Here is a 15,074-nt window from a genome sequence, read left to right on the forward strand (position 1 = left end):
AGCAAATATCATATGACAATTAATAATTAGGAAATCTAATGTAGACACTTTGAATGGTAGGTATTTCTCACGGTGCATATCAAATGAAAATTGCTGCTTAAACGTTGCTGAAGATGACTTTAATAAATAGGTGTTGAGCGTTTGCAAAGAATACAGTCGTATTGTCTTTGTAACGTATATTCTCCAAATATTATTGCTGTATTTGAAGTCTAAATTTGAAGGCTCAATTCTGTCCTGATATGAAGCTGAAATTTGGGAATGGAGCCCATTCCTATGATGTTGTTCACTCTTTTTGCTTTATTTCCTGTCAGTGGTGTAACTAAACGGTTATTTTCCAGCTACTGTGATTTGTATACACAGTATTCTTGCAAGAACTTCCATTTGACTAACGTTAAAGAGGTTTTGATGTACAAAATAAAAAACACCTTGCTGTGTTGATTAGAGGAAAAAGCAATAATATTAATATGCAGAAATGTTTTTTCTAAAGTACAGAGATTCTGGTATTTTGATTTTTTTTGTTCTTTTCTCGTCTGTGATTCAGATATGTAAAGGGGAACATTGTTTCTAACACTGAAATCGAGTGTCTCTGGCCAGACCTTTGTGACGAGACAGCTTTGTTAATTTACATTAAAGCAAAAAGTGTTGTGTATTCTATGACTTGCATTAGTGATGGCTTATATATATGCACATCTATTTGGAAGTATCAGATGTGATTTTTATATATACAGCACTGAGAATATAATACTTTTTTAAAAAGCAGCCTGTCTCGCTCTCTGAAATGTTTCAAATTAATTAATATGCCTTAAGAAAATCTTGGGGCCAGACAAATACCGACTCTGCTGGCGTTGTGCCAGTTAGTGCTTTTAATGCCCTTGCACCCTTTTTTAATTCCATGGAAAAATTCTTTCGTAGTTTAAAAAAATAAGCAAATCGAAGCAGGCTCTATTTTCTCGCTTTGCCATGTGGTTGTCCCTTCCAGCCTTTTTTCCCAGCTGATCGGGACCTTGGAGCACGACAGTGTTCGGTGGCCAGGGCTGAGCTGGCTGGGTGAGACGTCAGGTGGCAGTGATGGAGGGAGCGGTCCTCATCCCCATCCCGCTGCCACCTCTGCTACCTCTTCACTGCTCTTGCCTCGGATCTGCTGGCCCAGGGCTTGTGTGGCTCGTCTGTTGTGTGGCTAGTCTGTGTCCCAGTTGGAGAAACTTCTTGGCTGAAATAGTTTAGTATTTTTGGCGGATCAGACTATGCCTGGAGTGCTCCTCCTGAATTTTGTGGCCATGGTCAAATCACATACAGCTTTTTTTCTGCTTTTCAGATGTTACGGGTACTTCAATTTTTTTTATATTCAAAGTTCCTTTTTTGTTATAGAAGTAAGCACAGGTGAAATTGCTTATGCTTCCAAAGTAAGTCTGAGAAGCAAAGTGCTGATGGCTGCTGTGAAACTTGGCATTATTTTCCTTTGTCTAAGTCTCTGCTCACTGTGACACCACCCTCGACACCCTTGGTGCCTGCTCACGCCTTCTGTTGGGGAAGTCAGTCAGTTTTCCAGGTGTGCCAGAGCCTGGAGAGGGGCTGGGCGCTGGTTTATAGCATATGTATAACAACAGAGAGGCGATTTTGCACTTATTGAACCATACTTCTTGGATTTCCCAGAGAAGCTGTGGCTGCCCCATCCCTGGAGGGGTTCAAGGCCAGGCTGGATGGGGCTTGGAGCAACCTGGGCTGGTGGGAGGTGTCCCTGCCCAGCAGGGGGTGGCACTGGATGGTCTTTAAGGTCCCTTCCAACCCAGCCATTCTGTGATTATTATGCTTGTGACAAGCTGGAAGAACACTTGGTTCTGTGCATCTGGGAGGCCCAAAGGGTTTCTTTCTTCTGGGCGGCTCTGGCAGACACTGCCAAGCGAGCTGAGCAAACCGGTGCGATTCCCCGCCAGGCGCTGCCATCCCCGGCCAGCGTTGTGCTGCTGCGCTCCCGGTACCCCCATCCCAGCTCCCTCGGGGCTGTTCCTGAAGAGCCCTGGCACAGCTGACCTCTCCATGCCAAGCTGTGCCAGCAAAGCCCACTACAGCCCAGCGTGGGTCTGGCCTGCTCGTTTCAGGCAGGGTTAGTGTGGCATACATCAAGTGTGTGCCTGGAGGGCAAATGTAGAAGACTGGGGTGTCCTGAAATGCCTGATACAAAGGTTTAGGTAAAGACCATGGGAAAACAAAAGCTTTGTGTGAGTGCTGAATAAGCTGGTAGATCAGGTATTTTAATTTGTTTTTTGGGAGATCATTAGAAGCCTGAAAATTTATGCTTTCATGGCTATAGGCAGCGTGATTTGATGTTAATATATGCAATCTCACATCCCAAACTGAGAACCTGCAGAACTAGAAAGGCGGTGGGTGCTCTATAGATGGGTGCAGTCATTTACAGTGTAGTTAAAATGAATACTGATGTACAAATAACTGTAAAAAATTATTTTTCTGCAATGTAAACTTTAGTCACAAATGTATGTCTTTGACCCATCCTACAGACTGGTCAATACATTCATTAAATGAGAGAGAAGGTGAGATGAGCTGAGGTGTTCTTTCTGTCCTAGTGTGAACTGCTTGGCCGGTTTGGTACCTGTAGTGGGTGTGCTCTGCATACACTGGGGAATTAGTACCTTTCTGTGAAAGACAAAACCTTTTTTATCATTAAAAGTAGTGCTAACAGTGATTAAAATAACGTTCATGCTTTACATGTGGGAATCCATTTTGCAGCTGAAGTCGAGTGCGTCTTACTACAGATGAGACAGTTTTCCTGTAGTCACTTGTGACGGGGGAAGAAGAATGGTGCAGCACATTTGTCCTCATGCCCATTCGCTTCTCTTCTTGCAAATGTGTAGAAAACTGGTATGTGGTAGAAAACTGAAATGTGGTTTATGTATTTCAGTGTCAGTTTGGAAAGGAGAAGTGCTCTGCAGAGGAACATTGTTTGGGAACTTCGCAAAGTGCAGGGATGGCTCTTGGGCACTTCAGTGGGGGATCTGTATTCTGGTACATAAATTTGACAGCTATACAAAATAAGTGGTTTTAGACATAGATTTCAAAATGATTATATAAAATGTTTCAAGAGGCTACATACATAGTAAACTAGCCCTGAGTTCTGGTTGTAACACTTTTCTATTTAGAATATATTTTATGTATTTTATAGTCTATGTTTTGCCAACTGTTGTTTGAGAGACTGAAAAACATTATCCTTTTGCTCAGTTCCAGAAAAAAAACCCAAACATAACTTTTCTGATATTAAAGCAATTTTTTATTTGTCTTTTTAATGCAGTGCCAGAACCTATTAAGACCAGTTTAAGCCAGCCCCAACCTGCCGGTACCGGTACCAGTACTTCCACCAGCACTATCACCAACAGCAGCAATGGCAAGCGTGCGTCTGCTAATGGGCAGCAGCCAGCTGCGTCCCGCTACCTGCCTCGTGAGGTGCCTCCACGCTTCCGCCAGCAAGAACAGAAGCAGCTCCTAAAGCGGGGTCAGCCACTGCCCACTGGGACTCTGACCGGCACCAGCCCAGCACAAGGTACTGGACAAGCAGGGGCCAGTCCTCCTCCGCAGCAAGGAGCAGGTGGACAGCATCATCCCAGTAAGACCCAAACCGGTAAGAATGGAAACCCAGTGGGATGTCGGCTGGTTCTTTATGTGGTTGTGCCCTCCACTGTTAGCACGGGTGTTGCTAAAACTTAAGGAATGTTAAGAATTGTCTTAAAACAACAGGATTTAAAGGGGAGTGTATGCTGTTGCTCTTTTTCTTAGAGTGTATTATGTCATTTCTTGGATCCAGTTATGAAAGGTTTTCTTAATTATTTAGATGCTCAGACCTGTGGGGTCTTTTTCCAGTTTTTTTCAGTTTCTTTGGTAGTTATAATGGATATGATCTTGCAGACATTCAGGTATTTCTTTAGCGATCATTCTTATGGAAGAATCGTTAATTCAGGTATTTCCAAGTTTTTGGCTATTATTTTGGCATTTTTAATATTCTTTAAAGAGAGTTTTGCATGTATATATAAATGAAAAATAGGAACTTTGCTTATGTTGTCTTGTGACACTTTTATGCCTTTATTTGCTTATGCTCTCAAGTGTTATTTTCACATTAGCAAAATAGTATTTTGGGAAAAGTAATTTGGTATCTTAGGCCTTTCTACCACTTACATTCCATCCTTTGCAGGTAGACACACTGACCTTTTGCCTATCGGAAATAGCGTATTGAGTAGTAAGTCTCTTAGCTACCTTTATTTCCTGAAGCTGCTGATGAGAAAATAAGCAGCTCTCTTCGTATTTGCTCTTCTGTTCTAGAGATCGTGGAACTTTAACTTTTCCAGTGGAGATGAGTTTAGTCAGTAATTGGTATGAATCACCTTTTTCATCATTGCTGTATATGTATGTCGTGTTAGGCAAAGCAGGGAGTGTTCTAAGGTACAGTTATCTATGGCTTAGAAAAAGTTATCTGGACTAAGGCACAAGGAGGGGTTTGATATCTTGAATATTAGTAATTTCTGTATGATCTCAAGTGTTGCTCATTATCACTCATGCTGTCAGACATCACAAAATTTGGATCTGAACTGTCTGCAGTTTTTCCCTTTGGGCATTAGTGAATCTTTCACCATTTTTGCTGTACTTGCTGCTGGGCTCCTGAACTCCAGCAGAGAAAGTGATTTGGTGTTGTGCTTAGAAGTTTTAGTTAGATAAGAAAATCACCTCTCTCAGAAATTATAGAAATATGGTTATCGAGATGCATTTGACAGTATTACTCAGCTACTCCCCAGAAACACAAATCTGAAAAAGCAAAATAAAACAATTGTTTATTTACTTAAAATGTTGGGTTTTTAGGGAGGGGAAGAGGTTCTGCTTCTGTATTCTCGAGTATTTGGCTTTAGTGAGATGGGAAGTAATCAGTTCCCCCCAGTTAGAGCAGCATTCCCAGCTTCGTGAATCCCAGTTCAGCAGGGATGGTGGCTGCCGTTCATGGCTTCTTTTTGGTTTGGAGGTGTTTGTTAACGATCAGATTAATGTTCTGTGTTAGATATATTTATATATATAAAAGTATATATATATATATAGAGAGAGAGAGATGGTTTTTTATTTTCAGAAATTAGTTATTTATATGGTAGAGACAGATTGCCCAACTCAAGTGGCTCAGGTTGGCTGAGGGTCAGTATTAGACGTCTTCCAAGCATCGTTGTAGACGTATCTGAAACATCTTTGTTTAGTCTTTAAGAAACATACTGTAAATCATGAAACAAAGTCTCCACTGTAAATCATAACATAATCCATAAAAGAATGTAGCTTGTAAGAGTAGAGTACTAGCTGTCTGACTTTGATCTTGCCAGATGCATTTGTACCTTGAGGGTTTAGACTTCTTTTACTGATTCTTATTTTAACTTGCTGTATAAAATAAGCACTTGTTTCTGTAGTTTGTCAGCCTGGCAACTATCAGCAGATGTTTTACACTGTTGAATTAGTTTGCTTTTTTACTGTCACTGTTGGAAAAGTTCAGAATACAGTAAAAGCTAGTACAAATGGGAGGACGACTGCAGCAGCTTTTCCTCTTCATATTGTATTCCATGTTGCACAAAACAAGTTAACCCATATCAAATTCTTAGCAAAAGTATAACTTGAAGGCAGTCATTGCAGAGTCAAAATTGTCAGGTTGTTGTTTATGTAAAGTCAAAACAAAAGCTTTCAAAGGCACCTGAAAATCTGTGGACAGTTCTTGGAGCAGGGAAGAGAATCCTTGGCTACTTTTTTGTCTGCTGACAGCAGGAGGTTGTGTTTTGAGACTTTAATGGTTGCACCTTCCTCGGAGAAAGAACTTGCTGAACACCGTCAGATTAAGAGCTCAGTTAGTTCTCTTTCCAGCAGGTGGAGCATCAGTTCATTTACTAACTACAAACAGTAGCAGGAGAAAAAAATGATTCTATCTCGCTTAGTTTATAACCAGGACAGCTGTGTGCCTGGCTGCCCTGTGAGGCCGAGGCGGGAGTAGAGATATCTCACTCCTGAGAGACCATTGTAGCCATGAAATACATACGCTGACCGTCTCATTCGGTCTCTCATACTGGCTTCATCTTCACCTTGACAAGCATAAAGAGCAAAGCAGCAAGAGGAGTATTCAGGGAAGGCCAAAACCTTTTCATCTCAGCTATTAGGATTTGAGTAACTATTAGCCTTGTTGGGATTCAGTATCCTGAAAACCTCCAGCACTTAAGTCATGAATTTTCCATGAAATTTAATTGAAACCGGATCATATTTTTGTGAATAGGAAAATCGAGAATTTTAAAAATGAGGATCCTGACTGAGCAATACGTTGTCAGAAGGAAACTTTTTGCCTTTCTCCTTTTATCATCAGCAGGAACTGTATTCCTTTAAATGTCTGTTTCTGTTTTGCTGGGCATTTAATTTACTAGAGTCTTTGCAAGTAAAAGTTATCCGGGGAAGCGAAGAACCGAAATAATCAAAGTTGTTCAGCAGAGAGTCGGTGTCTGTGCCTGATCCACATATAAAAAGGAATTTTGTCTGTCTGAACAGCATCTGCGTTGTAGAAAAGTGATCATTGATCACTCTTGAGATGAACGTTACCAGACGTCTTCAAAGTCTAGAGACAGTGGATAACACATCAGTGCTAAGGGTTTCTCCCTCTCTGGGGAGCTGGTTGCCTAACCAGAGCTTGTCAGACCTGTGCTGGGTTCTGCCCAAGCGAGTCTCCGTATGTGGCTGCTTTAGATTCCTGATGAATAATAGTAACTTTCTTTTGATGGATGACCTGGTATTAATCAAGGAGCCAGGATCGTTGTAAGCTAGCATCTTGTATCCAGAAGACGCTTAATGGAAATTCATATCTGTAGCTTTTCTTTTTATAGGATCATATTCCTTCATCGTTAACTTGAAATTACGCAACCACGTTCCTTCCAGGCCCTATTTGTAAGTACCTGGATACAAGGGAGGCTGTTAGAGAGGCACTGCCAGCCTCTCCACTGTAAAAATCACACAATTTATCTCTTTATTGTCTTATCAGCAGTCTGTGTTATCTACTGCCTTGGCCTATCCAAAACACTTATCAGAACTCTAACCGCAATGTCATGAATTAAAAAGGCTGTTCTGCCAATGTAAGGGAAGTGGGAATTAATGACCACTAATATATTCTTTGTCAGGTTTATCATCTGGAAAGATCAGTGAAGTGGATGAGAGTAGTGATTTTTGTTTCTCTCTTAAGGTAATCTGTAAAACATTAACTAGGCAAACTGTTAAGAGAATAAATTAAAACATTTCAAATTGGCTAGAATATTTTAGAAATCTTACCGCTTGAAAACAGTCTCTTATTCATTGTTAACTATTATGAAACTATTTTCTGTAGTACTTTAGAGCAGTTTCTGTGGAATAGTTATTTGTCTGGAACTTTTCACTTGAGCTACAAAGCTTGTTCTTAACATGCCCCTTCTGTAATCCTTTGCAGGATTACACTGAAGGAAAGCTGTACCTGTAATTTATGAGCAGTATTCTAAACATCTAGTCTAGTTTGTTATTTTTACTTGAAAGATGGAGCTGTTTATCTCTTCCCTCCCCATTTTGTCAGCTAACTCCTATAAATGTGGTGAATAGTTAACTTCCCTCATTATGTTGTGAGGCATTGAGGGAACGATCCTTTTGCCATATGATCTAAAAGAATCAAGGTAATTTCTGGAAACTACCATGGGAGATTAAAAATAACAAGTAATATATCCTTCTTTGTTTCTTTACAAATTATGAAGTTTGTATAGGAGTCTCCAGGCAACCACTGTGTGTTTGATGATTATAAGAACAAAGATCAAAAGAAGTAATCAGGTTTTTTTGAAGATGCCTTTCACTTTTCTGCAATTCAGCAACGTGAAACCAACAGCCATCAACGCAGAAGAAATGTACCATGTCCTGCAGGAGTCACGATGAAACTGCTGCACTTCTTTTGTATTGGCGAGTAGAGTATTTTGTGGAACAGATCTGCAACATATGTTTCCAAAGTCTAAAAAGAAATGAAAGCAAGTCATTAATGCAGTGGTCAAAATGGGAGAACACACGAGCAGTGTGGAAACTGAAGGGTTAAATCTGTTTTATCTGTTGTTTTCTGGCAAGTGAGAATTTGACAGCAGTTCCAGAGATTTATTTTCCTGCTGTGGGTTGATGCCAGATTCTGTGCTGAACTTTTTTCTATGAAGCTGGAAGTTTTATTTCATCTTTCGAGATTTCTTTAGCTGCAGTTTGCATATTTATGCTTGTAGCAATGGTATGTGCATGCTGAAGTAAGTGTTGTGGGCAGTTGGAAGACGCTGAGTGCCATTGTGTGGCAGGTTAACTCTTCTTATAAATCTGTTTGTGTTAACTTTGCTTTTGATAATTTTTTTAGGAAGAATGCTTACTGTTAACATCATGTCTGACAATAGTAATTTTAAACATCCAATCCTTCAACTGTGGGTTATTTTAGAGTTCCTTCTACTAGGGCAATTTTACACGGTTGTAAAGTCAAATTTGGAGAAAAGTTTTAGGGAGAGATAATACTTCTTCTAAAACCAGTCAATATATTTGGAAAACACAGATAAGCTTTGACGTACAATTGTTTCATCAGATCTAGCAAAGTGGTAGTGACCTTCATGCTAAATACACGTTTGAACAACTGCCCGGTTCAGCTTATTGTACCTAGCGATGACTGTAGGTAAGGCATATATATGCAAAAGTAGTTCTCTAGTGTATGAATAAAGTCTCATTTCAAAAGTTTGAAATAAGATTTAGCTTGCAGGCATGGCAAACAGGCCGATTTTTGACAAATAAAGCACATGTGAAAACTGCCTTTATGGAAATGATTTGCTGAATTTCATCTCTTTGGGCCCATATTCTGTAATTCCACTAGCAGAACATCTTTGCTGGCAAAACATTACTGTGATTTTGCTTTTAGTTGGAAAGTTACAGAATTCAAACCAGAAACTTTTTAGAAATTCATTTATTCTGGATCTTCCGTAAGCAGTGTTTTCCATATGTAATAGTTAAAACACTAAACGCTGTAAAGTAAAAGTCAAGGATTGGATAGTGTATTTATTCACTTTGTTTGAACACTTTCTTTGTGTATCTATAGCAAATACACTTTATAAAAGTGTGCTGCATAATACCTGGAAGATGTTCATTTTGGTATCGTGGCTGTTGATCTTGAGTGAAGGAACTAGCATGGTGATGTTTCATTGTAAACACAAGAACTGGCTATTCCTACTGCTTCTGTAGAAGATAACTCTGTATAGCAAACACATAACGCTTATCTGCAGTAAAACTCGTAACAGTTTCCAGTTTTTACGTCACTCGACTAGGTGTTGTCCGTTATTTGCAAAGCAGTTCACTACAGCTCATCACTATCCACAACATTTCTCCAGTGTGGCTATGTAAAGTTTTCCTGTGAGTGGGGTCAAATTTAATGTTATGCCATTTGTTTAAAAAAAAAAAAAAAAAAAGAAAAAAAAAAAAGGAAATTACCAGAATTTGTTTCAATTACATCTTTTGCCAATATTCTCATCTAATCAGTGTTGTAAAGGGATGTTCAGGTACCACCAGGGCTTGCATGAGTGGTGATTATGTTTGTTTCTTCTCGTTTTGTTCCTCAGGGCTTTGTTTAGCGTTTGGTAGTGCTTGTTCTGGTACGTGTCCCTGGAAATCGGGCAGCGTTACCAAAGGTCACTAGTGACAGGTATACGTTTAGACAAAAGGAAGTTTAAAAAAAAAACGTCGTACAAGGATGAAAATGTAGCAGTTAACATGGAGATGGGATCTAGCCAGTAGGTACTGTCTGGATGTACTCCTCAGGGATGGACATCTCTGAAATGCACCTCTGAGAGAGGTGAGTCTCGGCTAGTAAAGGGTTTTGTTTCCCATGTAAATTTTAAAAAATTCCATATAATGCTTGGAATATACATAGAGAAATAGCAACCGCTATGTAGCACAAATACAGGCATTATGAATGAAAAATGATGGTAGAAACTCATCAGTAAACTGATCTTTGGAATGAATTTTTCTGTATTGTGTATGTTATCTGACATCAGGCAGCAGACCGTGAAAAATAAATCTGCTGCTTCAAATCTATTTGACAGTGATTAGAATTTTTCACCGGGAGAAGGAAAAATAGAAATCTGTAAAAGGATAAATAACTGAGATGCCTTTATAGTTTTGCTGGCCTTACTTTCAAAGAGTGGAGCTGTGCGAAAACGTCATGAGTCAAAGGCCACTGCGTTTGCTCTGGAATCAGTAGACCTGTGTCCTACCTCTGGCTTCACTACAGATGACTTTGTGGCTTTGCTCTAGTCAGAGCCAGGTACATGATCTGCCCGGGTGTCAGGGGAAACATGGTCAGGAGACAGAGAGTCTGGCAAGTTGTTAAACTGTGCAGGTGGCAGTTTTCTGACAAAGCACGTGAAGAGACCGAGTAGCAGGATTTGTCTCTGATGGTGGGGAAGTAAAAGGTAGGAAGCAACTAACTAAGGTCAAAATGACTGGGAAATAAGTGTTTGATCCTTGGGAAGAGCAGAAAAGGAGTAACATCATGTGAATTTTATCAGAAAGCTGAATTTACTCAGCTCAGGTACGAAACTACAAGAAACAAATAACGAACAAAGAAGTTTCTAGCCATTAGGGGAAAAACCAAAGAAAAAAAGATAACGCTTCCCGAGTCCATCAGTAGTAAAAGGAAGGCCAATGGAACTGGCCTGATGTTCAACAGGGAGAACCACGGATAGATGGCATCAAGAATACTTTAAATGCCTTTTCCCTTCATCTGTAAACTGATGATTGACTTGGAACTAAGACTACAGTGAGTCAGGGTACGTAAGGAAATAAAATGTTTCCAACTGTCTGGAAGTGATGAAATTCATGGTAGCCTGCACTGAGGATGGGCTGGCGCAGTCTGTCCCACCGGCATTCTTTCAGAGTGTGAGAACTCCAAAACAGGAAATAAACCAACTGATGTTAAAAGATGAGAAAGGAGAAATGGAGGAATTACAGATTAGAGTAATCTGCTAGAAGACTAGAAAAAAATAACCAAAGCAGCTATTTCTGTGCATTTAGAACTTTACAAGGGAGAAGTCCAGAGCCAAGATGGGTTTGTGGAGAGCAGGTGGTGCCAAAGGAGAGTAGTCGCCTGCCAGCAGTGCGACAGGCACTGCAAAACGGGAGGGAAATGTCAACTTCCTACAGCATTTGATAGTGCCCCAGAAGACTTTCGCATGATGGATGTGTGGTGGTATAAATAATTGGGAAGTATAAGATGAAACTATTGTAAGAAGTGTCAGAGCCGCTCAGGAAGCTGTAGGCAGAGAGTAGTCCTTACTGGCAAAATGAGAATGTTTTGAGTGAGAGTGCAAATTCGTACTCTTTGATATTTGCATCAGTCTTTCAGCTATAAACAGCAGTCTTCATTAAATTTTTGAATGATACCTAGCTGGAGAAGAGTGCAAGGCAACTGGAAGACAAAATCTGCAGTATGGAATAGTGGTGACAAAAATATTTAAACGAATAAGAAAGAAAGAAAAGGAACAGGTTCTTTATTTTGGCTGGAGCAGCTCTGTACACAAATAGGGTTACATGAGTATCACGCTGCAAAAATGGATCTGGAGTTGGTCACAGGGTAAACCAGATTAATGGTGTCACATTGTTGAAAAGATGACAGACATACTGAGGGATATAAACAGTATTGCTTCCCGTGAGGCACTTCTGGTAAGGCCTGTGAATGTTGAGTCCAGTGTGGGGTACTGTGCCTTCGGAAGGAAGGGAACCAGCTGGAAGAAGCTCAGAGGAATGAGTAGAGACCTTGAGAGTAAGCCTTGCAAAGAGTGAAGGAATTGGAGCTGCTGAGTCGAAGGAGGACTGGAATTGGAAATGCAGAAATACCTAAATGGCTGCTGCAAGGAAGAAAAGGATATGATCTTTATACCTGTGATGGATCAGATAGAATATAATGGACTTAAATTTCAACAAGGAAGATTTAAGGTTAGACATTAGCAAAAACGTGCCAGTATGAAAGCTATCTTAAGAAGTGAGAGAGAGCACGTGGGGATGTGCAGTCTCTGTTGCTGGAGGGCTTCCTTGGTGTGTTGGGCAAATGTCACTTAGTGCGTAACAGGAATGGTTGCTTAGATCAGGTGAGTGCTCTGCATAATCTCTCAAATCCCATTTTTTTAGCTTCAGGTATCTATAAAGATTTCAGATTTATCAAGACATGTGCCCTGTTGAGGCTGCTACAGGATGGGGTGCGTGGAAGGGAGCAGTTGCTCTCGGCCAGCACAGGCTGGAGTGGAAGCTGCGCTTCGTTTTGCACCCAGGTTTTGGTGTGGGCTCTGACTCTTCCCTGGCATTCTGTGTTGCCTTCCTACGTACCCCTCGCCAGTAAACATGTGCCCTTGATTTTGTGCCCTTGATAAGTACCTCCCTCCCTAAATTGAAGTTGATTACAGGAAGTACCCTCAAACTGGAAGAGGGGAGATTTAGATTAGACATTAGGAAGAAATTCTTTACTCTGAGGGTGGTGAGCCCCTGGCCCAGGTTGCCCAGAGAAGCTGTGGCTGCCCCATCCCTGGAGGGGTTCAAGGCCAGGCTGGACGGGGCTTGGAGCAACCTGGGCTGGTGGGAGGTGTCCCTGCCCAGGGCAGGGGGTGGCACTGGGTGAGCTTTAAGGTCCCTTCCAACCCAAACCATTCTGTGATTCAACGTTTATGTTATTAATAAGAAAAATGCAAGGAACACGGGAATATATCTTATATCTTCCGGTTTTGACGTACCGTTTTAACTAATGGAAATTTCAGTCATGTATAGCTGGTATTAAAGGAATGTAATAAACTGCAACAATATTTTCACTTTAAAGATTTGCAAAATTGACTCTCAAGCTTAGTTTGAGGTTGCATTTGAAATAGTTTTCTGAATGGAAACAAAACCAAACAGATTTGATTGTCATTCATCATGAGGTTAAACCCGTCCACTATTCAGAGGCCATTGCAAAGAAACAGGGAATAAATGTCTTCAGAAGGAAACCAACTATTTTCAGGAGTACTTTAGTGGAATAGTTCTTGAGCCAAGAATAGCAGCAGCGATTGTGCTCTGGTAGTGAAGTGGCAGCAATTCTGAGAATGCAGCCAAAGTTTAAAGAGACATCAGTTGTGTGCGAGCCGGTGCAGAAGGGTGAAACTGCTCAAATGGGCACACCTGACAAGAATTGAAACAGCAAATTTTAAACGTGCTCCATTTACTGTGGAATTAATATGTATTTGGGGCAGATGGGAGGAGGAGGAAGAGCAAGGAGGTGAGAAGGGGAGATAATTGTAAAGGTGTGTATTAGACATACTGTAAGTATGAGATTTGTGTGTATGCCTCGATAAAAGTCCACGAATTTGTGATGGTATTTAGGTGCTGAAAATATTAAGCTGCCCCCCGTTCTGTTCACACTCTATGTGTTGATGGAAAGAATGGAACCAGTGCCTGCGGGTGTTCAAATACGGTCGGTGCCCTTCCGCAGGAGGCAGAATCGCCATGATCCACACTGGGTTGTCTGGGGCAGTTGTTCTCTGCCTTGATAAACACCAGCGCCTTTGATTAATGCGCTCCCATGTTTGCCACTTAGATCTTTTTTAGATAGAGGCAGGGAAGTCATTAAGGGCTTGGCAGCGCGCCAATATACAGCTGGGACTTGGGGCTGCTGCTCGCCCTGTTGGTGGGGCAGGAGGTGGGACAGGCAGGAGGAGGCAGGATCTGGGGCAGGCAGGAGGAGGCAGGAGCTGGGGCAGGCAGGAGCGGCAGGCAGGGGGCAGGAGTTGGGGCAGGCGGGGGCAGGAGCTACAGGCAGGAGCTGGGGCGGGCAGGAGCTACGTGCAGGAGGGGGCAGGAGCTGGGGGAGGCAGGAGGAGGCAGGAACTGGGGCAGGCAGGAACAGCAGGCAGGGGGCAGGAGCTACACGCAGGAGGGGGCAGGAGCTACACGCAGGAGCTGGGGGAGGCAGGAGCTGGGGCAGGCAGGAGCAGCAGGTGGGAGGCAGGAGCTGGGGCAGGAGGAGGCAGGAGCTGCTGTTGGAGCAGGCAGGAGCTAGGCAGGAGCTGCAGGCAGGAGTTTCTGTTGGAGCAGGCAGGAGCTGCAGGCAGGAGCTGGGGCAAGCAGAAGGAGGCAGGAGCTGCTGTTGGGGCAGGCGTTCGGCATCGCCCGCGTCGTGTCTTGGCTGACTTTCAAAAGCAGCGCTGGGTGCTAATTGTAGCTGGGTCCTGAAGTGAAAATGTTTTGTGACAGTTGAAAGAATTTAAAGAGGAAGGAAGATCCGGTTTAGTGTCAGCTGCAATTAGATAATCAAAGCTTAAAAATCCCACTCTGTCGATACCTTCACCTCGAGTGGCGGCGCGAGGGGAAGGGGGAGGCGGGCTGTATTGCCAGCGCCACCGAGGCCCGGCCGAGCTCACAGGTCGTCTGGGCGCGCGCTTGCACCGAGAGATTTTCTTGGCAGCTCTACAGGATGAGGCTCACACTGTACACAGCCGACATATTGAAGCCGAGAGCCCCGGCGAACGTAGATGCAGGAGCAGAAACAGCTCTGCACACAATGTAGCGTCTCCTAGGATGGTTGGGCGGCTCCTTTCTTCAGGTATTTTATTACCCGTCAGCCCTTTTTTAGAGCCAAAAAGAGGAAAGAAAAAAAAAAGAGAAAGAAACCCTAACCCTGAGAAAATAGCATCTGCGTCTGGTAAATCAATTTATTACATAACATTTCCGAGAGCGGCAGCAGCGCAGCGTCCGCAGCTTTTGGCTGCGTTTCAGGTTTGATAAAATGGCGTCTTCGCAGGGAGCTGCTTTGCTAAAGATAATGTTGCACCGAGCAGAAAAAATGCGATTATTTCGGTGTTTTCTACTGCTGCTTTTGTTTTGGAGAGGTGGCGCTGAGTGGAATCTCTACTAACAATGCAAAATGTTGTTTATTTTTGCTTGTTTTCTTAATGCATTTAAAAGCTTTCGGCATTAAAGGAGAGGAACTACATTTTAATGTCGTAGTGCAGAAAATTAAAACAGGG

At 42.2% G+C, this 15,074-nt stretch overlaps 1 protein-coding gene and 1 long non-coding RNA gene across 2 annotated transcripts in view; one reads left to right on the forward strand and one right to left on the reverse strand.

Annotated features, from left to right (window-relative positions):
* Positions 1 to 15,074, forward strand: part of TNRC6C (trinucleotide repeat containing adaptor 6C) — a 103,248-nt gene that overhangs the window by 44,492 nt on the left and 43,682 nt on the right. The window contains 1 exon segment of the mRNA XM_054221149.1: positions 3,305 to 3,631. Within this exon segment, the coding sequence (XP_054077124.1) occupies positions 3,305 to 3,631 (327 nt within the window).
* Positions 4,812 to 14,835, reverse strand: LOC128917746 (uncharacterized). The gene is made up of 2 exons (XR_008469348.1): positions 14,390 to 14,835; positions 4,812 to 8,026 (listed from the first exon to the last, which is right to left on the reverse strand). It is a non-coding gene; the product is annotated as an uncharacterized LOC128917746 (long non-coding RNA).

This window comes from Rissa tridactyla, chromosome 15 (genome assembly GCF_028500815.1).
Source record: "Rissa tridactyla isolate bRisTri1 chromosome 15, bRisTri1.patW.cur.20221130, whole genome shotgun sequence".
NCBI lineage: Eukaryota > Metazoa > Chordata > Aves > Charadriiformes > Laridae > Rissa > Rissa tridactyla.